Below are 22,096 nucleotides of genomic sequence, written 5' to 3'. Positions count from 1 at the left end.
TTCTGCACACTGGCATTTATGGACCATAGGGATAAGTGCCTTAGACACACCTATGAGGTAGGAAGATCAGACTGGAATTGCCTCCTAGAACTAGCTGAAAGCCCCATATCCAAGTCCCTTCAAGCTGGACCCAAGAAAGCCCTAGAGAAGGAGCTGTAGGGAGCACTAGGCGGCACCAGGGAAGGACTAGGCGAGCCAACAGGTCTTTTCTATGTTTCCGCCACCAGAACTCCATCCCCCCGCCTGCTGACACAGGCTCTCCCAGGTTACACCAGGCCCCACACACCTTGGGGACACAGGACAGAGCTGCCCAAAGCTTGCTTTTCAGTTGACTGCAGCCGACAGAACTCTCCAACTAAAACCCTTCTAGGCCCTGCACTGCTTCGGACTTGTTCAGCCCCATGCATAGGTGCCATTCTAGTCTGACTGCTCTGATCTACTGCACTTTGTACTCTCCATTTCTTGCCCCACTGGGGATCAGACAGCCTACCCTGCACATGTCCTATCAACTTCAGTCTCCACCTCCTGCCTGCTCCTCGGAGGTCTTTATTTGGAAGTCCCGAGAAGGATCCTCCTCCCACATGCACTACTGGGTTGTCCGCGCTACCCCCTGTGCCCCCAGGAGCCTTGCCAGCCACGTCAGGACCACAGGCAATGCCACTGACGGGCGACCGCGGGGACCAAGGCTCCAGGCATGCAGCAAGTCCACCCTAGTCTCACAAGAGCAGCACTGGAACCTCTGGCAGCCCACACCGCCTGCCCCCTGGTCTTTGGTTCAGATGCAGAACAGGCTCCAAGGTGGACAAAAGCAGCAGGGAAGCAACTGCGTCCCCAGCAAATGGGCCAGCACCAGCCCCAGGCCCTGCCTAGGCCCCCCCGACAGCCCCGTGAACAGGGCGGCAGGGCCCAGCGCAATGGCTGCCAGGGACTGGAGACAGGTACAGAAGCAGCCCACAGGGGGATGGGGAGGGGAGCCCTTAGGGGACAACACAACCTCCCTCGGGGCAGCCCCCCCGACCCATGCCAGCTCCCACCAGCACTCACCGCCCCCCATCTCCCCCAGAGACCAATCTCCCTGTCCCCCCGACACAGGTCAGCTCCCCCCCAGGACTTACCGCCCCCCATCTCCCCCAGAGACCAGTCTCCCTGCCCCCGCACCAGTCCCCCCAACCTGGGTCAGCCCCCCCCAGCGCTCCCCGCCCCCCCAGACCAGCCCCCCCAGCGCTCCCCGCCCCCCCAGACCAGCCCCCCCAGCGCTCCCCGCCCCCCATCTCCCCCCGAGACCAGTTCTCCCTGCCCCCCCACCAGTCCCTCCAACCCGGGCCAGCCGCCCCTGCACTCCCCGCCCCCCCAGCGCTCCCAGACCCCCCAGAGCAGCCCCCCCACAGCGCTCCCCCGCCCCCCCAGAGCAGCCCCCCCAGCGCTCACCGCCCCCCCAGAGCAGGCCCCCCCAGCGCTCACCGCCCCCCCCAGAGCAGCCCCCCCCAGCGCTCACCGCCCCCCATCTCCCCCCGAGACCAGTTCTCCCTGCCCCCCCCCACCAGTCCCTCCAACCTGGGCCAGCCGCCCCCACACTCCCCGCCCCCCCAGAGCAGCCCCTCCAGCGCTCCCAGCTCCCCCAGACCAGCCCCCCCAGACCAGCCCCCCCAACGCTCCCCGCCCCCCCAGGGCAGCTCCCCCCAGCGCTCCCCGCCCCCCATCGCAGCCCCCCCCATCGCTCCCAGACCCTCCAGACCAGCTCCCCCCAGCGCTCACCGCCCCCCATCTCCCCCCGAGACCAGTTCTCCCTGCCCCCCCCACCAGTCCCTCCGACCCGGGCCAGCCGCCCCCGCACTCCCCGCCCCCCCAGAGCAGCCCCCGCAGCGCTCCCAGACCAGCTCCCCCCAGCGCTCACCGCCCCCCCATCTCCCCCCGAGACCAGTTCTCCCTGCCCCCCCCCACCAGTCCCCCCAACCCGGGCCAGGCCCCCCCGCACTCCCAGACCAGCCGCCCCCACGCCGACTAGCCCCACCCCCGGCGCTCACCCCCCGGCCCGGCGGCTCCGCGGTTTGTTTTGGTTCGAGCCGAAGTTCCGCGCGGGCGGACTCAGCAGGAGACAGGCCCGAGCCCGTGACGCATTTCCGGAAGCCGGGTCCCGGCTCCACGTGACAGGGGAGCGGGGTGAGAGGCCGACAGCGGGGCCAGCCCCGGAAGTGACGCCCTGGTAACGCTGTCCGTGTGACATCGGGACGGTGACAGCGCCGACCCCATGACGACAGCAACGGTGATGCCATGGCGACGGGGCCCCGCGGGCCCGTGACCCAACCGCGGGCTGGCTCGGGGCGGGGGCGGGGCCCGTGGGGCGCCCGGGGAGACCCGCCGCGCTCGCTCTGAGCTCCTGGGAGCCCGGCCCGGCCCCCGCGCGGCCCCCGCCCGGCCCCCCCGCAGCCCCCGGCCGCCCCCCGCAGCCCCCGCCCGGCCCGGCCCCCCCGCAGCCCCCGGCCGCCCCCCGCAGCCCCCACCCGGCCCGGCCCCCCCGCGCAGCCCCCGCCCGGCCCGGCCCCCCCGCAGCCCCCGGCCGCCCCCCGCACCCCCCGCCCGGCCCGGCCCCCCCGCAGCCCCCGGCCGCCCCCCGCAGCCCCCGCCCGGCCCGGCCCCCCCGCAGCCCCCGGCCGCTCCCCGCAGCCCCCGCCAGGCCCGGCCCCCCCGCAGCCCCCGGCCGCTCCCCGCAACCCCCGACCGGCTGCCCGCCCCCCCCGCAGCCCCCGGCCGCCCCCTGCAGCCCCCGCCCGGCCCCCCGCAACCCCCGCCCGGCCCGGCCCGGCCGCCCCCCGCCCGGCCCCCCGGCCGCCCCCCGCCCGGCCCCCCGCAGCCCCCGCCCGGCCCGGCCCCCCCGCAGCCCCCGGCCGCCCCCTGCCCGGCCCCCCCCGCACCCCCCGGCCGCCCCCCGCACCCTCCGCCCGGCCCGGCCCCCCCGCAGCCCCCGGCCGCCCCCCGCACCCCCCGCCCGGCCCGGCCCCCCCGCAGCCCCCGCCAGGCCCCCGCCCGGCCCGGCCCCCCCGCGGCCCCCGCCCGGCCCCCGCAGCCCCGGCCCCCCCGGCCCTCCCCGCAGCCCCCAGCCGCCCCGGCCCAGCCCCCCGCAACCCCCGCCCGCCCCCCACGCAGCCCCCGGCCGCCCCCCGCCCGGCCCGGCCCCCCGCAGCCCCCGGCCGCCCCCCGCCCGGCCCCCCGCAGCCCCCAGCCGCCCCCCGCAGCCCCCGCCCGGCCCGGCCCCCCGCAGCCCCCGGCCGCCCCCCGCCCGGCCCCCCGCAGCCCCCAGCCGCCCCCCGCAGCCCCCGCCCGGCCCGGCTCCCTGCAGTCCCCGGCCACCCCCCGCAACCCCCGGCCGCCCCCCCCGTAGCCCCTGGCCGCCCCCGCCCGGCCCGGCCCAGCCCCCCGCCAGGCCCCCGCCCGGCCCGGCCCAGCCCCCCGCAGCCCCCGGCCGCCCCCCGCAGCCCCCGCCAGGCCCCCGCCCGGCCCGGCCCCCCCGCGGCCCCCGCCCGGCCCGGCCCCCCCGCAGCCCCCGGCCGCCCCCCGCAATCCCGGCCCCCCCGGCCCTCCCCGCAGCCCCCAGCCGCCCCGGCCCAGCCCCCCGCAACCCCCGCCCGCCCCCCCCGCAGCCCCCGGCCGCCCCCCGCCAGGCCCGGCCCCCCGCAGCCCCCGGCCACCCCCCGCAGCCCCCGGCCGCCCCCCCCGTAGCCCCCGGCCCAGCCCCCCGCAGCCCCCGGCCGCCCCCCGCCCGGCCCCCGCAATCCCGGCCCCCCCGGACCCCCTCGCAGCCCCCAGCCGCCCCGGCCCAGCCCCCCGCAACCCCCACCCGCCCCCCCCATAGCCCCCCGGCCGCCCCCGCCCGGCCCGGCCCCCCCGCAGCCCCCGCCCGGCCCAGCCCCCGGATGCCCCTGCCCAGCCCGGCCCACCACAGCCCCCGGCCGCCCCCGCCCGGCCCGGCCCCCCGCAGCCCCCGGCCACCCCCCGCAACCCCCGGCCGCCCCCCCCGTAGCCCCCAGCCGCCCCCGCCCGGCTCCCCCGCAGACCCCGGCTGCCCCCTGGCCGCCCCCGCCCGGCCCGGTCCCCCCCGGCCCCCAGCCCGCGCCCGGCCCCCAGCCCGCGCCCGGCCCCCGGCCGCCCCCCGCAGCCCCCGCCCGGCCCCCCCGCGGCCCCTGCCCGCCCCGGCCCCCCCCGCAGCCCCCAGCCGCCCCGGCCGCCCCCCCCCGCAGCCCCCGGCCGCCCCGGCCCGGCCCCCCCGCAGCCCCCGGCCGCCCCCCGCCCGGCCCGGCCCCCCGCAGCCCCCGGCCACCCCCCGCAGCCCCCGGCCGCCCCCCCCCCGCAGCCCCCGGCCGCCCCCGCCCGGCCCGGCCCAGCCCCCTGCAGCCCCCGGCCGCCCCCCGCAGCCCCCGGCAGGCCCCCGCCCGGCCCGGCCCCCCCACAGCCCCCGGCCGCCCCCCACAGCGCCGGCCCGGCCCCCCGCAGCCCCCGGCCGCCCCCTGCAATCCCGGCCCCCCCGGCCCCCCCCGCAGCCCCCAGCCGCCCCGGCCCAGCCCCCCGCAACCCCCGCCCGCCCCCCCCGTAGCCCCCGGCCCAGCCCCCCGCAGCCCCTGCCCGGCCCGGCCCCCCGGCCGTCCCCCGGCCGCCCCCGCCCGGCCCGGCCCCCCGCAGCCCCCGGCCGCCCCCCGCCCGGCTCCCCCACAGACCCCGGCTGCCCCCCGGCCGCCCCCGCCCGGCCCGGCCCCCCGCGGCCACGGCCCGGCCCCCCGCGGCCCCCGGCCGCCCCCGCCCGGCCCGGCCCCCCGCGGCCCCGGCCCGGCCCCCGGCCGCCCCGGCCCCCCGCGGCCCCCGGCCGCCCCGGCCGGGCCCCACGCGGCCCCCGGCCGCCCCCGCCCGGCTCCCCCACAGACCCCGGCTGCCCCCCGGCCGCCCCCCGCCCGGCCCGGCCCCCCGGCCCCCCGCGGCCGCCCCCGCCCGGCCCGGCCCCCCGCGGCCCCGGCCGCCCCCGCCTGGCTCCCCCGCAGACCCCGGCCGCCCCCTGGCCGCCCCCGCCCGGCCCGGCCCCCCGCAACCCCCGGCCGGCCCGGCCCCCCCGCAGCCCCTGGCCGCCCCCTGCCAGGCCCGGCCCGCCCCCGGCTGCCCCCCGCCCGGCCCGCCCCGCCCCCCGCAGCCCCCGCCCCGCCCCCCGCGGCCCCCGGATGCCCCCCGCCCGGCCCCCCGTGGCCCCCGGCCACCCCCGCCCCGCTCCCGCGCCCCGGGTTTCCGAGCCGGCGTGGTGCGCTGCAGCGCAGGGGGCAGGTAAGTCTTATGACCCATGTGCGAGCCTCAGTTTCCCTGGGCACTTTGTGCAGCTCCGCGCTGCATCCCCGCGGCGGGGCCTGGCGGAGGTGGAAGGAGGCCCCGCCAGCCGGGACAGCCAATGCCCTGCAGGGCGCAGGGGGACAGGACCAGCCGGGGTGGAGTGGGACCCCCAGAGACCGAGGGAAGGCAGGGCACAGCAGGGCTGGGCGCGGCAGCTTGGGCCTTGGCTCTGCTGGCTGGGGGTCGCAGGTGACCCCCTGAGTGCTCCTGGCTGCGGCCCGCTGCCCTGCTCCAGGCGAGGGGAGAGCCCCGTGCGGCAGGCCGCTGGACGGGAGACGCTGGCGGGAGCCCTGGGAGAAGCGGAGGGGCTGGCACCTGCAGGCTCGGGGCTATGGGGCCTGGCCTCGTGGAAGGGTGGGGCTGGAGGGTCCAGCACGCCGCAGGGCAGCGGGTTGAAGGCCAGAGCACTGCACACAGCCCGTGACTCCACGACACACGGCCCCAGGGAACGGCTCCATCAGAACCACCCGATGGGCCGCGGACACGGCTCCAGCAGCCACTGCCTGAAGCTGCAGCAAGAGGCGCAAAAGGCTAGCGTGACCAGACAGCAAGTGTGAAAAATTGGGACGGGGGGGCAATAGGAGCCTATATGAGAAAAAGACCCAAAATCGGGACTGTCCCTATAAAATCCGGACATCTGGTCACCCTACAAAAGTCCCACCCTGCCAAAGGGGCAAGACTCCTTCCTGAGCCCAGCTGGGGTCGTGCCCTGCGGCTCGAGGGCAGTGGGCGGCACAGGAACTCCAGCTTGTGTTCCTGGCTGGGCATGCTGCTCCTTGCCCTGTGCCCCCGGCCCAGCGCCAGCCACTCGAGCGCAGCACGACGGTCTGGGAGGAGCCCGGGGGGCGGAGGCTGCAGATGAAGGGTCTCTGGGCACTTACAGCTCAGGCCCCAGAGTGGTCCCAGCTGGGAGCAGGGGGCTGCCATTGTCAGCCAGAGCACTGAACCCCCAACACGGGGGCAGGCAGCAAAGAGCCCAGGTCACCCACCGCCTCCTGAAGGGCAGGCCCAGCTCATTTCCTGTAGTACCCAGGGCCATAGGCTGGGGCCCTGCCGGGCGTGCGGCACGCTCGGCCCCCTGGCCCTGCCGGGCGCTGTTCAGAGCTCAGACCCGCTCCCACAGCGTTGTTACTGCGGGCTGGATGCTGCCAAGGTGCCATGCCCCGAAGTCAGGGGAGACAAAGGAACCCAGTCAAGGGCTACGGTGTCACCGATGTGCCACCCCGAATGTGCTAATGCGACTCCGATGGGACCAGAGTGGTTAACCATGGCCTGACCCCAATTACTTGTGGCAAAGAAGAGCAGAGGGTTAACCGCTGACCGTGGGTTTGGCAAATGTTATACTAGCTCCCGGGGCAGGTCCCTGCCAGCTGAGGAAGCAGGGGGCAATTCCTGCCAGCCAGGGAAACGACTTGGAAATGTCAAGTTGCCATAAAGTGCTGGTGTGTTGTGCTGGGGTGATCCAGGCACATCATCCCATTGCGGGGGGCCTGGTAATCCCAAGAGCCTAAAGCACGGGGAAAGGAAAGGGCTCCATTAATGGAACTGGAGTCACACGTTCAGCAAGCGCCCATCCAAGAAGCTGCAATACCTGTGGGATGGGGAAGGGGTCTCAGCCCCTCGCCAAGCTCGCAGCGGGGGAGGTGTGCGTGGCAAAGCAGTGGGCAGGAGGGTGAGTGCATCCTTTAGCCGACTTCCCCAGGCTCTGCACGAACCCACTAGTGCAGAGCAGGGCTGCCAGGATGACACCAGGGTGGAGAACCTGCCTCAGGAGTGGAGACTCAAAGAGCTCGGCTTGTTTAGCCTGACCAAATGCAGGTGAGGGAAGAGCTGCTCGCTGTCCAGCAATCCATGCGAGGGATAACACCAGGCAGGGAGAGGAGTTATTGCAGTTGAGCGAGAGTCTCCACTGGAAATTAGGAGAGGGTTTCTAGCTATCATAGGAGTGACGTTCTGGAGCAGCCCCCGAGGGGCGCAGTGGGGGCAGAAAACCTAACTGGCTTCGAGCCTGAGCTTGAGAAGTGTCTGGAGGGGCATGGTGTGATGGGGCTGCCTACGATGGCAGGGAGCCGCTCTGCAACTGCTAGCAGGAAATATCCCAACGCCCGGAGATGGGACACGAGCTGGGGAGGGCTCTGGGTTACTGCAGACAGTTCTCTCCCGGGTGGCTGGCTGCTGGGTCTTGCCCATGTGCTCAGGGTCTAACCAATCGCCAGGTCTGGGGTCAGGAAGGAACTTTCCCTGGGTGAGCTTGGCAGAGACCCTGGGGGAGTTTCGCCTTCCCCGGCAGCATGGGGCACAGGGCACTGGCTGTTTTGAGTTCGTGTCAATGGTGGATTCTCACTGGAAGGTTTTAAGTCTGGATTTGAGGATGTCAGTGACTCAGCCAGAGGCGGGGGGTGGGTGAAGCTCGGTGGCCTGTGCCATGCAGGGGTCAGGCTAGATGAGCTGCATGGCTGTACTGTAGGGCTGTTTGTGGGCACAGGGCCTCTATGGGGCTGGACAGAGGGGATGTGCTACGACAGGATCTCGAGGGCACAGAGGAGCTGGGGTGTAAGGGCTGTCCCTTCCCCTCCCGGCCTGGCAGCTCCCTCTGGCTGGCCGGGGCAGTCGTCTGCCCATGCTGGCTCTGTGCAGTGTGCTGTGGCCCCAGGCACCAGCCATGACGGGTGGGTGCACAGCTGGAGCTCTGCTTCCAACCCATCAGGTTCCTTCCCCTCCCGTGTGCCCAGGCCGGGCCCAGCTCCAGCTCCAGCTCCGAGCTGCCTGGGGCAGCAGGGGAGGATGCAATCTGCTGGCTGCCTTGGTCTGCATGAGAGCGGGGGGCAGTGTGTGCCAGGCCCAGGGCTGGCCCTGCAGGCATGCCAGGGCAGCAGATGCCTGGCACCTGGCAGCACGGCAGTCACCAGCACATGATCCACACGGAGAGGCAGCGAGTGCCAGGCAAGGGCTTTATTCACACACAAGCTGCCCCTGCCACGTGCCAGGGCAAAGCGCCAGAGGGTGCAAGACCCTGTGCCCTGCCCACTGTGGAGGGCGCAAGTCCCCCTCAGCCCCCCAGCCTAGCGCTGGGCCAGGGTCCTGGTGCCCCTGGCCAGAGGCAGCAGTGGAGCCTTGGGCTGTGGGAAAGGGCACCATGGCTGCCAGGACAGGGGCCCAGGACGCGCCGAGGCTGTGCCAGGAGGGAGTTCTCAGCACTGCCCCAGCGGTGATGATACCAAGGGGGCAGGGCTCTCCTGGAGGGGCTGGTGCTGGGAATGGAGCCATGCAGGGGAGCCCAGGCCCTGGCAGACGTGGAGGGGGGCTGGGCAGGGGGACGGGCTGTCGGGTTGGGGGAGGGAGGCGACAGGCTGGTGGGCGCTCGGGGTCACTGGCAGGTGTTGTAGATCTGGATCTGCTGGTTGATGGCACCCACGATGCCCTTCACCTTGGCCTCCAGCCCGTCAAGCTGGGCCGCCTTCTCCTCCAGCACCCGCTCGTTCTCCTGGTACGACCCCTCCAGCGCTGGGGAGACACAATGCAGGGTGAGCCCTCCCCTGCTGGGAGCCCGGCGAGGGCAGTGCCCAGGGCTGTTCCCGCAGCGCCCCCGCCCCACTCCTCACCTGTCAGGCGCTGCAGCTTGCCCTGAGCATCCCGTAGGAGGGCCTTGGCCTCATCACGCAGCCGCTCCGCCCGGTGCCTGGCCTGCAGCGCACCCCGCGCCTGGCTCTGCACCAGCTCCTGCACTGCCTGGTACCCGGCCTCCAGCCGCCCCTCTGCCAGCTGCGCCACACCCAGACAGAGACAGCCAGTCAGAGGGCACCCAAGGGCCAGCATGGCTCCCCCCCAGGGCCAGCGCAGACCCCCGGACAGAGCCAGCGCAGACCCACCGCAGGGCCAGGGCAGACCCCAGACAGAGCCAGGGCAGACCCGCCGCAGGGCCAGGGCAGACCCCCGGACAGAGCCAGGGCAGCTCCCCACCGGGCCAGCGCAGAACCCCGGACAGAGCCAGCCCAGCTACCCCCCAGGGCCAGCGCAGACCCCCGGACAGAGCCAGCGCAGACCCGCCGCAGGGCCAGCGCAGACCCGCCGCAGGGCCAGGGCAGACCCCCCGGACAGGGCCAGGGCAGACCCCCGGACAGGGCCAGGGCAGACCCCCGGACAGAGCCAGGGCAGACCCCGGACAGAGCCAGGGCAGCTCCCCCCGGGCCAGCGCAGAACCCCGGACAGAGCCAGCCCAGCTCCCCCCCAGGGCCAGCGCAGACCCGCCGCAGGGCCAGGGCAGACCCCCGGACAGGGCCAGGGCAGACCCCCGGACAGGGCCAGGGCAGACCCCAGACAGAGCCAGGGCAGCTCCCCCCCGGGCCAGCGCAGAACCCCGGACAGAGCCAGCCCAGCTCCCTCCTCAGGGCCAGCGCGGACCCCCCAGACAGGGCCAGCGCGGACCCCTGGACAGAGCCAGGGCAGACCCCAGACAGAGCCAGGGCAGCTCCCCCTCCAGGGCCAGTGCAGACCCCCGGACAGAGCCAGCGCGGCTCCCCCCCCCAGGGCCAGCGCAGACCCCCGGACAGAGCCAGCACGGCTCGCCTTGTAGGCCCTACTAGGACCCCCTGTGAGGTTAGGAGTGTGATATCATATCTCATTGACAGGTGACACAGGGCCAGAAAGAGTTAATGACCTCCCAGACTGACCTGACCCAGGGCCCAACTTTAGAGACTGCTTAGGAAGAGATGGAAAGGAGGAGAGCTGTGAACTGCAGCCCGCACTGCTAGAGAGAGAAGGGGAGATGCTGGCTCAGGGCTTGTGATGTCAGCAAACGAGTCTTGTCTATTGCCACGGCTTTGATTCAAAGATCAAAACAGGAGTGTGAAGATCTAGGAAGACACTGGAGGGCAACAGTGGTGTTGTCTCTCTGTCTCCGGGAAGGTTGGGGTAACCTGTATCTGAACCGTTTAATGATAAATTACCCTGGGCTAATTGCCAGGATGTTTGGGAGAAGGAAGGTTGAGCCTATTGTCCTCTCAGGCCAAGAGGCTGCTGGAAATGTATAAAAGCCCTGGGACACGATCCTCCTTCATCTCAGATCGGCTTTGGGTTTCAAGAAGGGGAAACCCTGAGCCATAAGGATTGAGATCCCCAGTCACTGACTGGAGTCACCCTGAACATGGACATTGGACTGTAACCTCTGGGCTGTTTCTAAAAGGACGTTTGGCCACTACAGACTCACCATCTCTGCTCGGTATCGTGACCTCAAGAACTGAACTCAGGTCGGTCTGTAGACTGATCTTTCTACCAACTCTCTCTCCCTTTTCTTTTTGAATAAACTGTAGTTTAATTAACGAGAATTGGCTATCAGCGCGTATTTGGGGTAAGATCTAAGTTATCATCGGACCTGGGTCTGGGGCCTGATCCTTTGGGACTGGGGGAACCTGCTCTCTTATATGATGAGAGAAGATCTTCAGTAATCATCATCGTATCTGACGTGTGTCCGGAGGGAGGCCTGGGGCGGGCACCCTAGGGGCACTGCGTTGTGTGGACGTCTGAGTACCCAGGGAGGTGATACGGAGGCTGGTTTGGTAACTCTAAGGAGTGGCATATCCACCGGCATTCGGGGTTTGTCTGCCCCGCTCTGTCTGCAGTTCACCCTGATTCAGTGACCTCAGCTGGCTCCCACGGGCAGCACCGTCACCGCCCCCCGACAGAGCCAGCTCAGCTGCCCCCCCCCACAGGGCCAACACAGACTGCGCCCCCCCAGGCAGAGCCAACACGGCTCCCCCCACAGGCCTTACCCGGACTCTCCACCACCTCCAGCCTGCAGGGTCTGAACCAGAGAGCCAAGCCCCCTCCCAGGCCCCCCAGCTGGGTGTCCTCTTCTTTGCCCCCACTCACCTGCTTGACCTCCCCGGCCCGGGCGTGCGCGGCGCTGGCTGTGTTCTTGGCCCGCGTGGCCGCTAGGCTGTTATTGGCCCGTTTCATCTTCAGCGTGCCCAGCTGGCTGTCCAGCCGCCCCACCTGCTCCATGGCACCCTGCAACTGGCGTTCTGTGCTCGCCGCCTGCAGCTGGATCTGCCCGGGAGGGGAGCTCCGTCAACCCAGGAGCCCCCCATCCCTGGCATAGCCCCCCCACCGCTGCTCCTGTGCCCAGCCCTGGCATCTCCCAGACCGAGGGGGGCTTGTCTGTGATAATGATGGGGACGGCATGCCAGGCAGTGTTGGGCATCGCTGCCCCATGGTGCAGAAGGGTTCAAATGCCCCTGGGCACTGCAGGGGGCAGGAGCTGTTGGGTAGGTAACTGGCTGGAACCGACCCACAGCAACAAGAAAGGCACAGGAGCCCCACGGCCGGCCAGCTGACCCCTAACAAGGGGGAACTAGGCTGGCAGCTGGGAGCCCAGCGGGGTCTGCAGGGAGAGGGGTAGGGGCAGGACTCGCCGGGGGCTGGCGGACACGGGAAATATGAGGAAGGAGGCCGAGATGGGCTGGCCAGGCTGGACTCTGGCTGCCTCTCCGCTGAGCCAGGACTGGAACCCGGCACCGGCTGGCGCGGCACAGAGGGATGCTCCGAGCGGGGGCTCGCTCAGTGGCCTGGCTGGGCAGAGCTCCCGGGGGGAGGCAGGGGCTGCAGCCCGGAGGCTTGGGCTCAGAGGAGTGGAGGCCACACGTGACCCGGGGGACCCAGCCCACGGAAGGGAAGGCTGGGGAAGTGCACAGGCTCAGCTCCCTCCCAGCCCCTGTGGGGAGGACAGAGCTGCCCGGCCCCTTGCCGTGGGGCTGTGGGGTCCCCAGCTGAGGCTCCCCCGGGGGGGCTGGGGCTGCGCTCACCGTGCTCAGGGTGCCCTCCGTGTGGCGGATGTCATTGCTGGCACTGCGGATGGTGCTCTCAGCGGCGCTCTGGGTTCGCCTGGCATCCTCCAGCGCCCGCCTCCCCACTTCAGCCGCGTTCTTCACGCTTTCCGCCCGCGACCTGCACCCGGGCACAAGGCAACACATGGGGCCCTGGGCTCGCCCCACCCCTCGCCCAGCCGCCCTGCCCAGGCCTGGCCGGTGGCTGCCGAACGGGGAGTGCCCCCTTGCCCAGCCCACCTGCCCTGCCCGTTACAGCAGGGTCGCCAGAGTGTTGCCGCAGGCACGGGGGCGGGGCGGGAAGCAGGTGTCACCGTGGGTAGCCCCAGGCCCAGTGTGACTGGCCCCCGCCCCATGGTCTCACCTGGCCCTGCGGGCGTCCTGCAGCAGCTGCTCCGCTCGGCGCACATCACCCGCCGTCTGCTCCAGGATGGCATCCACGTTGGCCAGGCTGCTGACCCGCTCCTTGATCTCCTCGGCCAGGTGGCGGATCTGGTCGGGCGAGGCTGGGATGGAGAGCGCCAGCACCCGCCCAGCCACCACCTCAATGCTGTCGGGGTCGGCCCCCTCCTCTGCAGGGCGGGGAGGGGGTCAGCACTGCAACCCCTGCCCCGCCCCCGCGCTGCCTGCCTGGTCCTGCCCCGCCCCCGCGGAGCCTGCCTGGTCCTGCCCCGCCCCCGCGGTGCCTGCCAGGCCCTGCCCCGCCCTGCCCCGCCCCTGCGGAGCCTGCCTGGTCCTGCCCCGCCCTGCCCCGCCCCCGCGCTGCCTGCCTGGTCCTGCCCCGCCCCCGCGGTGCCTGCCAGGCCCTGCCCCGCCCTGCCCCGCCCTGCCCCGCCCCCGCGCTGCCTGCCTGGTCCTGCCCCGCCCCCGCGGTGCCTGCCTGGTCCTGCCCCGCCCCCGCGGTGCCTGCCAGGCCCTGCCCCGCCCTGCCCCGCCCCCACGGTGCCTGCCAGGCCCTGCCCCGCCCTGCCCCGCCCCCGCGGAGCCTGCCTGGTCCTGCCCCGCCCTGCCCCGCCCCCACGCTGCCTGCCAGGCCCTGCCCCGCCCTGCCCCGCCCCTGCGGAGCCTGCCTGGTCCTGCCCCGCCCTGCCCCGCCCCCGCGCTGCCTGCCTGGTCCTGCCCCGCCCCCGCGGTGCCTGCCTGGTCCTGCCCCGCCCCCGCGGTGCCTGCCAGGCCCTGCCCCGCCCTGCCCCGCCCCCACGGTGCCTGCCAGGCCCTGCCCCGCCCTGCCCCGCCCCCGCGGAGCCTGCCTGGTCCTGCCCCGCCCTGCCCCGCCCCCGCGGTGCCTGCCAGGCCCTGCCCCGCCCTGCCCCGCCCCTGCGGAGCCTGCCTGGTCCTGCCCCGCCCTGCCCCGCCCCCGCGCTGCCTGCCTGGTCCTGCCCCGCCCCCGCGGTGCCTGCCTGGTCCTGCCCCGCCCCCGCGGTGCCTGCCAGGCCCTGCCCCGCCCTGCCCCGCCCCCACGGTGCCTGCCAGGCCCTGCCCCGCCCTGCCCCGCCCCCGCGGAGCCTGCCTGGTCCTGCCCCGCCCTGCCCCGCCCCCACGCTGCCTGCCTGGTCCTGCCCTGCCCCCGCGGTGCCTGCCAGGCCCTGTCCCGCCCTGCCCCGCCCCTGCGGAGCCTGCCTGGTCCTGCCCCGCCCCCGCGGTGCCTGCCTGGTCCTGCCCCGCCCCCGCGGTGCCTGCCAGGCCCTGTCCCGCCCTGCCCCGCCCCCACGCTGCCTGCCTGGTCCTGCCCCGTCCCCGCGGTGCCTGCCAGGCCCTGCCCCGCCCTGCCCCGCCCCCGCGGAGCCTGCCTGGTCCTGCCCCGCCCTGCCCCGCCCCCGCGCTGCCTGCCTGGTCCTGCCCCGCCCCCGCGGTGCCTGCCAGGCCCTGCCCCGCCCTGCCCCGCCCCTGCGGAGCCTGCCTGGTCCTGCCCCGCCCTGCCCCGCCCCCACGCTGCCTGCCTGGTCCTGCCCCGCCCCCCGCGGTGCCTGCCAGGCCCTGCCCCGCCCTGCCCCGCCCCCGCGGTGCCTGCCAGGCCCTGCCCCGCCCTGCCCCGCCCCCGCGGTGCCTGCCAGGCCCTGCCCCGCCCTGCCCCGCCCCCGCGGTGCCTGCCTGGTCCTGCCCCGCCCTGCCCCGCCCCCGCGGTGCCTGCCTGGTCCTGTCCTGCCCCGCCCCACGGTGCCTGCCTGGTCCTGCCCCGCCCCCGCGGTGCCTGCCTGGTCCTGCCCCGCCCCCGCGGTGCCTGCCAGGCCCTGCCCCGCCCTGCCCCGCCCCTGCGGTGCCTGCCTGGTCCTGCCCCGCCCCTGCGGTGCCTGCCTGGTCCTGCCCCGCCCCCGCGGTGCCTGCCAGGCCCTGCCCCGCCCTGCCCCGCCCCCGCGGTGCCTGCCAGGCCCTGCCCCGCCCTGCCCCGCCCCCGCGGTGCCTGCCTGGTCCTGTCCTGCCCCGCCCCCATGGTGCCTGCCTGGTCCTGTCCTGCTCCGCCCCCGCGGTGCCTGCCTGGTCCTGTCCTGCCCCGCCCCCACGGTGCCTCCCATGGTGCCTGCCTGGTCCTGCCCCGCCCTGCCCCGCCCCCGCAGTGCCTGCCCCACCACCATGGTGCCTGCCCTGCCCCGCTCTGCCCCCGTGGTGCCTGCCCTGCCCCGCGGGGCCTGTCCCGCCCCCATGGGGCTCACTGTGCCTTGCCCCCCAACAGTGCCTGCCCTGCCCCACCCCAACACCACCCCTAGACCATGCTCTCCATGCCACTGCCCCTGCTGTGCCTGCCCCATGCCCAAACAGTGCCCTCACTGACACCGCCTGGACTCTGCCTCCCCGCAGACAGCGCCCACCCCCCAGCCCAGACACCCCCTGGGAGTCCCGGCCTGCTCCCCACACAGTGCCTGCCCCTCCCAACCCAACCCCCCATTCCTTCCCCGCCCCACGACAGTGCCCTGCCATCCTCCATCCCCGCCCCACGACAACACCCATCCTGCCCTGGGGGTACCCAGCGCCACAGCCCCAGGCCGCTGGCGCACGGGGAGGGCAGCCTGGCGGGGGGGCCGGGCACTCACGGCTCAGGAAGGCCTTGATCTGGTGGATGAGCTCACGCAGAGCCATGTTGGAGCGCTCCACGCGCGTCCTGGTCTCGTTGGCCTTGTCCAGCGCCATCTGTGCCCTCAGCCGGGCATCGTCAGCCTTCCCCTTGGCCTCGGCCACCTGCCGCAGAGACGTGAGAGCCACGCGCCGCCCCGGGCACTGCCCACGGACAGGGGAGCCACGCGCCGCCCCGGGCACTGCCCACGGACTGGGGAGCCACGCGGCGCCCCGGGCACTGCCCACGGACTGGGGAGCCACGCGCCGCCCCGGGCACTGCCCACGGACAGGGGAGCCACGCGCCGCCCCGGGCACTGCCCACGGACTGGGGAGCCACGCGCCGCCCCGGGCACTGCCCACGGACAGGGGAGCCACGCGCCGCCCCGGGCACTGCCCACGGACAGGGGAGCCACGCGCCGCCCCGGGCACTGCCCACGGACTGGGGAGCCACGCGCCGCCCCGGGCAATGCCCACGGACTGGGGAGCCACGCGCCGCCCCGGGCACTGCCCACGGACAGGGGAGCCACGCACCGCCCCGGGCACTGCCCACGGACTGGGGAGCCACGCGCCGCCCCGGGCACTGCCCACGGACAGGGGAGCCACGCGCCGCCCCGGGCACTGCCCACGGACAGGGGAGCCACGCGCCGCCCCGGGCACTGCCCGGGGACTGGGGAGCCACGCGCCGCCCCGGGCACTGCCCACGGACAGGGGAGCCACGCGCCGCCCCGGGCACTGCCCACGGACTGGGGAGCCACGCGCCGCCCCGGGCACTGCCCACGGACTGGGGAGCCACGCGCCGCCCCGGGCACTGCCCACGGACTGGGGAGCCACGCGCCGCCCCAGGCACTGCCCACGGACTGGGGAGCCACGCGCCGCCCCGGGCAATGCCCACGTCAGGGGAGCCACGCGCCGCCCCGGGCACTGCCCACGGACAGGGGAGCCACGCGCCGCCCCGGGCACTGCCCACGGACTGGGGAGCCACGCGCCGACCCGGGCAATGCCCACGTCAGGGGAGCCATGCGCCGCCCCAGGCACTGCCCACGGACAGGGGAGCTACGCGCCGCCCCGGGCACTGCCCACGGACAGGGGAGCACGCCCCCATGCCACCCACAGCCCCTGCCCACGAGTGGGAGAGCTGCAGTCCTGCACACTGCCCCTTGGGTCCCTCTCCGTGCCAGCTCCCCCTGCTGCTCACACCCTTCCCGCGCTCCCATCTCCGCCCGCACCGCATACCTTGTGGAAAAGCTCGTCCACCTCCCCCATGGCCTTGTGCAGCTCGGCCTGGGTGTGCCGGGCCCGCTCCCGCGCGCTGCTGGCCATGGCCACCGCCCCCTGGCAGTTGAGGCCCCCGCAGTGGCGCCTGCCATCCTCATCCCGGCAGCTGGACCCCCCGCAGGGGCTGCTGTCGCAGGGGGCGTCCCCGGGGGCACCGCACACCTGTGGGCAGACAGAGCACTGTGGGCCGGCCACCCCAGGAGCTGGGGGGAGCCGCCTGGAGCTGCTGTGCCATGGGCATGCTGTCCCCTGCCCCGCCTGCCCCACTTTGCCCATCCCCCGCCTGCCCCACTTTGCCCATCCCCCGCCTCCCCACCCCACTTTGTCCCTCCCCCACCTGCCCCAGTTCCCCCTCAGGCCCCATCCCCTGCACTTTCCCCCCACCTTTTCATTGATGTCACGCAGCTGCAGGGTCTTGGCCCTGGTGGCCAGCTCGCCCAGCGCCCGCCGGTTGGCCGCGCTCTGGCGGTTGAAGTTGTCTCTCCTCTGTGCCATCAGCTGCTCCGAGCGGCGCCGGGTGGCAGCTGAGTCGCTCACAGCACTGGGCACTGCCAGGCTGGAGGCGTTGGCATCACGCTCAGCTGCCCGTGACAGGGCATGGGACTGGCGGATGCTGTCGTAGGCACCTGGGGAGGAGCAGGCGGGCACCTGTGAGACCCCTACCCAGGGCAGGGAGCCCCCTGCAGCCTCTGTCGCGGGGGCCCTTCGGCACCAGCCCCCCTGCCTGGGGAACGCCTGCCCCAGGCCCCTTGGTGCCAGCTCCCGCAGAGCCCCTGCCCCCGGGGCCCCCTGGTGCCAGACCCCCCAAAGCCCATGCCCCGAGGGCCGCCCTCTGTGCAAGCCCCCCCAGTCTCCCAGTGCCATCCCCCAGTGAGACTCCTACCTCCTCAGTGCCAGCCCCGCCAAAGCCCTCACCTCTGGGGCCCCCGGCACCCCCCAAGCCCCTGCAGCTCCTTGGTGCCACTCGCAGTGAGCCTCCTGCCCCCTTGGTGCCAGCCCAGAGCCCTCCGCCAGGGCCCGGCTCACCCAGGAAGTTGGAGTTCTTGAGCAGGTGGAGCTGGCGTGCCAGGTCGAGCAGGGTGAGGTTCAGGCCGCGGGCGCTGCGCTCCAGCGTGCCCAGGGCACGGTTGGCATTGTAGTTCTCGTCCTGGGCCGCGGTGAGCTCTCCCTCCAGCTGGGTCAGCATCTCCGTGGCTTCGCCCAAGTGCTGCCTGTGGGCAGGGCAGGGTGAGGCCCCGGGGCACGGCCCAGCCTCACTCCTGCCCTCCCCACCCCACCTGCGGGACGCTGATCCCTGCCTGGCTCAGCCCCACACCAGGGCCCTTCGCCTGCTCAGCCCGTGGCCCACGCCCAGGCAGTGCCCAGGCGCTGGGCGAGGCGTCTCCGCACCCCCCACTCACCGCAGCTCCTCCATGGTGCGCAGCAGCTGGGTCACGGCCCCCGCGGTGGCATTGCGGGCGTCCACAATGGCCTGGGCTCTACCCAGCTTCTCCTCCAGCTGGCGGAAGTTCCTCTCGAAGGCACCTGCGATGCCCGTCTGCTGGATGTGTTTGGCGCGCAGTGCCAGGCCCCGGGTGCGGGCAGCCAGGTCCTGCACCACACGGTCCCAGTCCCCGAAGCACTGGTGGCAGGGCTGGCAGTCGGGGAAGGTGCCAGAGAAGCCGCGGGCGCACTGGTCGCAGCGGACGCCCGACACCCCCTGGCGGCAGGAGCAGTGCCCGGTGGCACGGTGGCACTGGGAGCTCTCGACGCCGTGGGGGTCGCAGTCACAGGCTATGGAAAGCAGAGACACGTCAGTCGTGTGCCTGGAGCCATCCCAGCCCCACCCCAGCTGGGCCTGGCACTGCAGAGATGGGGGCCTGCATGGCACCCTCCCCCGGCTCCCTCCAGTGCCTCCTGCACTCTGCCAGCAGGGAGTCCCCAGCCCGCTCTGCCCACCGTGCTGGGGGGGTGCAGGGCCCCCAAGCCAGCCCGCGCCCCACACTCACCTCGGCACTGCAGGCTGGGCTCACCCCAGTGGTTCTCCTGGCAGTCGGCGCAGGTGCGGCCCCCGAAGCCCGTCTGGCACGGGCACTGCCCTGTGAACTGAAGACAGACGCTGGCCATGGTCAGTGCATGTGAGTACACATCAGGCAGGCACTGAGCCCCTCCCCACCCTGGGGGCAGGCCTGTAGGGGGCAGGGAGGGGATGGACCTTCTCAGCTAAGGGTCGCACCACGGGCCGTCTGGGGCCCTCGCCTTCTCCTCCAGGTGCCAAGGTCTCTTCATCATACCAGCCCCTAACCCATTCCAGACCCCGCCCACCCTGCCCCAAACCCCGGGACAACGTGGGAATATTCTGTCATGTTTTTATGAGGCCTGTCCGTGCCTCGGTTTCCCCGCAGTGCTGCATGGCTCCCAGTGGGTGGGGAAGGGCTGGCTGCTCTCAGGGCAGGCAAAGCGACGTGGGCGTCTGGGCCTTGCTCCCCATGTCAGTGGGGGGTCTGAGAAGACACCGGCGACTGGCACTGAGTACACAACGCCCCAGAGGGACCTGGATTCCCTGCTGCCCCTGGGGGGCTGAACAATCCCCAGCTGAGATCAAAGCACTGGGTGGGGGGGACCTGGGGCTCTCCCCTGGGCTCTGCCGAAGGAGGGCAGACAGCCAGAGCGTGCACCAAGGGGCTCCCTACAGCTGGCGGGGTGCTGGCTGAGCAGGGTGGCCGATGCTGCAACCTTCACGTCTCTGAGCCGCGCCAGGGGACAGCGCGGGGTGAGCGTCTCTGCAGCCGCTGGGCGCGGGGCATCGGGCCCTGCACAGTGGGCAGGGCTCTGCCTGGCTCTGCCTCAGGGGGACTAGCTGGGCAGAGCTCACGGGGCGGAGCAGGGGCTGGAGCCCAGAGGCCCGGTGTAAGGCGGGGGGAGGCTCGTGGCTGACCCTGAGGGTCTGGTCCACTGCATTGGGCCCCCAGAGCTGGTCCCAAAGCTGCTTAGTCCTGAGGGCTTTCTGCTCCAAATAACTAAACATTCTGCGCACAGTATTTTAAAACCCTGCAGACTGTATTTGTGAAATAAATGTGGAGGCTCCGGCGGCAGGGGGAGCACAGGCCCCTGGCTGCACAGAGGCGGGAGATCCCTGTGCAGCTCCCCGGGACACGGACTCAGCGACCAGGCGGCACCCAACCCTGACACAGCGCAAGGACTGGATCTGCCCGGAAACACCCCAGGGCCCTGCCCCTCCGAGCCCGGTGACAGGTGTGGGCAGGCAGCTCAGCAAGGCAGGATCTTAGTGTGGAGGGGCTTACCGTGCGCGGTGTGCATGGTATAGGTGTGAGTTGAGAGGGTTCTGCGTGGGACAATCTGGGTGTGGGTGGCTCAGTGGGGGGTCTGGATACAGAGAGGGATCTGGATGCATAGGGGCTTGTTGGGGGGTTCTGGGTGCAACAGTAATGGGTCTCTGCAGGGGGGTCCAGGTGAAGGTGGCTGGGGCTCAGTGGGGTGGGGTCTGGCTGTGGGGGGGATAGAGCTCGGCATGGGGGTTGGGTGGATGAGGGAACAGCTCCCTGTACAGGGATCCCTCCCCCTGCAGCTGAGGAGCGATGGGTGCAGGAAGCAGGTGTGTGTGTGGCTGTGTGTGGGGGGGAGTTGGCAGAGCTTCCTACAGCTGGGGGAGAAATCTGGGGGTGGGTCTGTGTCCCGGAGTCCCCGGGCGATGCTCTGGAACTGCTCCCCACGAAGCCAGGCAGGACTCTGGGGCAGTCTCCTCTCTGGGAGCAGCCTGTCTGCAGGACACACACCTCACCCGGCTCCACCTTCCTGGGTCTGACCTCGGAGCATTCAGCATCCTCTGCCCCACTGTGCGCTTCCCACAGCGAGTCCACCCAGGCGGGCTCCTGGGGAAGCCAGAGGGTCCTGCCCCCCAGCTCTGCAGTCAGACGGGACTCTCAGCCAGCCAGTAAAACAGAGGTTTATTAGACGACAGGGACATGGTCTAAACCAGAGCTTGTAGGTGCAGAGAACAGGACCCCTCAGTCAGGTCCATCTTGGGGCAAGGGAGCCCAGACCCCAGATCTGGGCCTCCCTCTCTTTCCCCAGCCAGCTCCAAACTGAAACTCTCCCACCCCTCCTCTGGCCTCTGTCTCTTTCCCGGGCCAGGAGGCCACCTGATCTCTTTGTTCTCCAACCCCTTCAACTTGCACCTTGCAGAGGAGGGGCCCAGGCCATCAGTCGCCAGGAGACAGGGTGTCGGCCATTCTCTGTGCAGACACCATCACGCTGGCCCTCTAGGGCTGTGCCACAATCACACCCCCTTATCCCCCCACCTAGAGACTTAAGAAGTGCCATGGAGAAACTGAGGCACCCACACAGCATTCAGAGAAAACATTATGAACATTCCCACTTCGTCACAGTCTGACACAGCCCCGGATGCCATGCAGGGAAGAGGAAGTCCCGTCCACCCCAGCCCAGCCGGGATTAGCAGCTGAGCCTGGTGCAGCGTAGGAGCCACCAGCAGGGTCCTCCCCAGTCCCGCCCCCTGCCCCACAGTGATTTACTTCTCTGCTGGCTGCCCTGGGCACCCAAAACATACTGCTGGGGAGGGTCACATGAGCATTCCCGGCTTCCCTTTGCTTCCCCATCAGAAAGTCATTTTTCTGCGGGGAAGCAAAGAAATCTGCGGGGGACATGAATTATGTGGATGTGCAATGGCACAGAATTCCCCCAGGAGTAAAACCTGGATCCGTAGCCCCACTCCTGGGGGCCATGACACTCCACTGTCCTGCCTCCCGCCCTCTCCCCAGCCCAGTGCCCCCCGCCCCACCCCCATGCTGGCTCTCACCTGGTTGCAAGCAGGGCCCAGCGAGTGCTGGGGGTGGCAGGCACAGGGCTCACAGCCCTTCCCGCTGGCCAGGTTCCAGAAGTTGGGGGCACAGCGGTCACAGCTCTGCCCCTGGACGCTGGGCAAGCAATGGCACTGCCCGCTGCGCCGATCACACCGGCACTCACCCTGCGCGCTGCACTCACTGGGCTCTGTGCCCAGGGTGTTACAGGAGCAGCCTGGGAACCCAGACAGCAGGGGCATCAGCAGGAAAGGGGGGCCCTGCTGAGACCTGGCTACGGGCATGGCATGGGATGGGGCCTGGCCACACGGCACTGGTACCCAGTACCCATCGGGAGGACTGTGCGCCCGGCCCTCGCGGGGAGGCGGGGGGGGTCTGTGCGCCCGGTCCCCGGGGGGCGTGGGCAGAGCGGGGGTCTGAGCGCCCGGTGCCCAGGAGGGAAGGGGGGGTCTGTGCGCCCGGTGCCCAGGAGGGAAGGGGGAGGGGTCTGTGCGCCCGGTGCCCAGGAGGGAAGGGGGAGGGGTCTGTGCGCCCGGTCCCCGGGAGGGAAGGGGGGGGTCTGTGCGCCCGGTGCCCAGGAGGAAAGGGGGAGGGGTCTGTGCGCCCGGTGCCCAGGTGGGAAGGGGGGGTCAGTGCGCCCGGTGCCCAGGAGGGAAGGGGGGGTCTGTGCGCCCGGTGCCCAGGTGGGAAGGGGGGGTCTGTGCGCCCGGTGCCCAGGAGTGAAGGGGGGAGGGGTCTGTGCGCCCGGTGCCCAGGAGGGAAGGGGGG

The 22,096-nt window shown here is 72.4% G+C and overlaps 2 protein-coding genes across 5 annotated transcripts in view; both read right to left on the bottom strand.

The window, feature by feature from the left end:
* Positions 1-2,224, bottom strand: part of USP19 (ubiquitin specific peptidase 19) — a 47,019-nt gene extending 44,795 nt beyond the window's left edge. For 2 of the 4 annotated variants that reach the window (XM_077823413.1, XM_077823412.1), the window contains exon 1: positions 287-350. Coding sequence is in view for 1 of the 4 variants with exons in the window: in XM_077823411.1 (XP_077679537.1) it covers positions 2,025-2,224 (200 nt within the window). In the remaining 3 variants the exon portion in view is untranslated. Of the gene's footprint in view, positions 1-286; positions 351-2,024 lie in introns of those variants that run through there. The other 2 variants (XM_077823411.1, XM_077823414.1) reach the window with 2 other exon arrangements.
* Positions 2,225-8,528: 6,304 nt separating this feature from the next.
* The window catches only part of LAMB2 (laminin subunit beta 2), a 43,087-nt gene continuing 29,519 nt past the window's right edge, over positions 8,529-22,096 (bottom strand). Inside the window, 12 exon segments of the mRNA XM_077822241.1 lie at positions 8,529-8,868; positions 8,967-9,126; positions 11,233-11,409; positions 12,165-12,306; positions 12,550-12,757; positions 15,215-15,359; positions 16,470-16,673; positions 16,896-17,137; positions 17,538-17,722; positions 17,912-18,284; positions 18,500-18,596; positions 21,328-21,545. Coding sequence (XP_077678367.1) covers positions 8,732-8,868; positions 8,967-9,126; positions 11,233-11,409; positions 12,165-12,306; positions 12,550-12,757; positions 15,215-15,359; positions 16,470-16,673; positions 16,896-17,137; positions 17,538-17,722; positions 17,912-18,284; positions 18,500-18,596; positions 21,328-21,545 — 2,288 coding nt within the window. The 3' untranslated portion in view covers positions 8,529-8,731.

This window comes from Eretmochelys imbricata, chromosome 7, assembly GCF_965152235.1.
Source record: "Eretmochelys imbricata isolate rEreImb1 chromosome 7, rEreImb1.hap1, whole genome shotgun sequence".
Taxonomy (NCBI): Eukaryota; Metazoa; Chordata; order Testudines; family Cheloniidae; genus Eretmochelys; species Eretmochelys imbricata.
The sequence above is the reverse complement of the archived record's forward strand: the minus strand, read 5'-3'. Positions and strand labels throughout refer to the sequence as shown.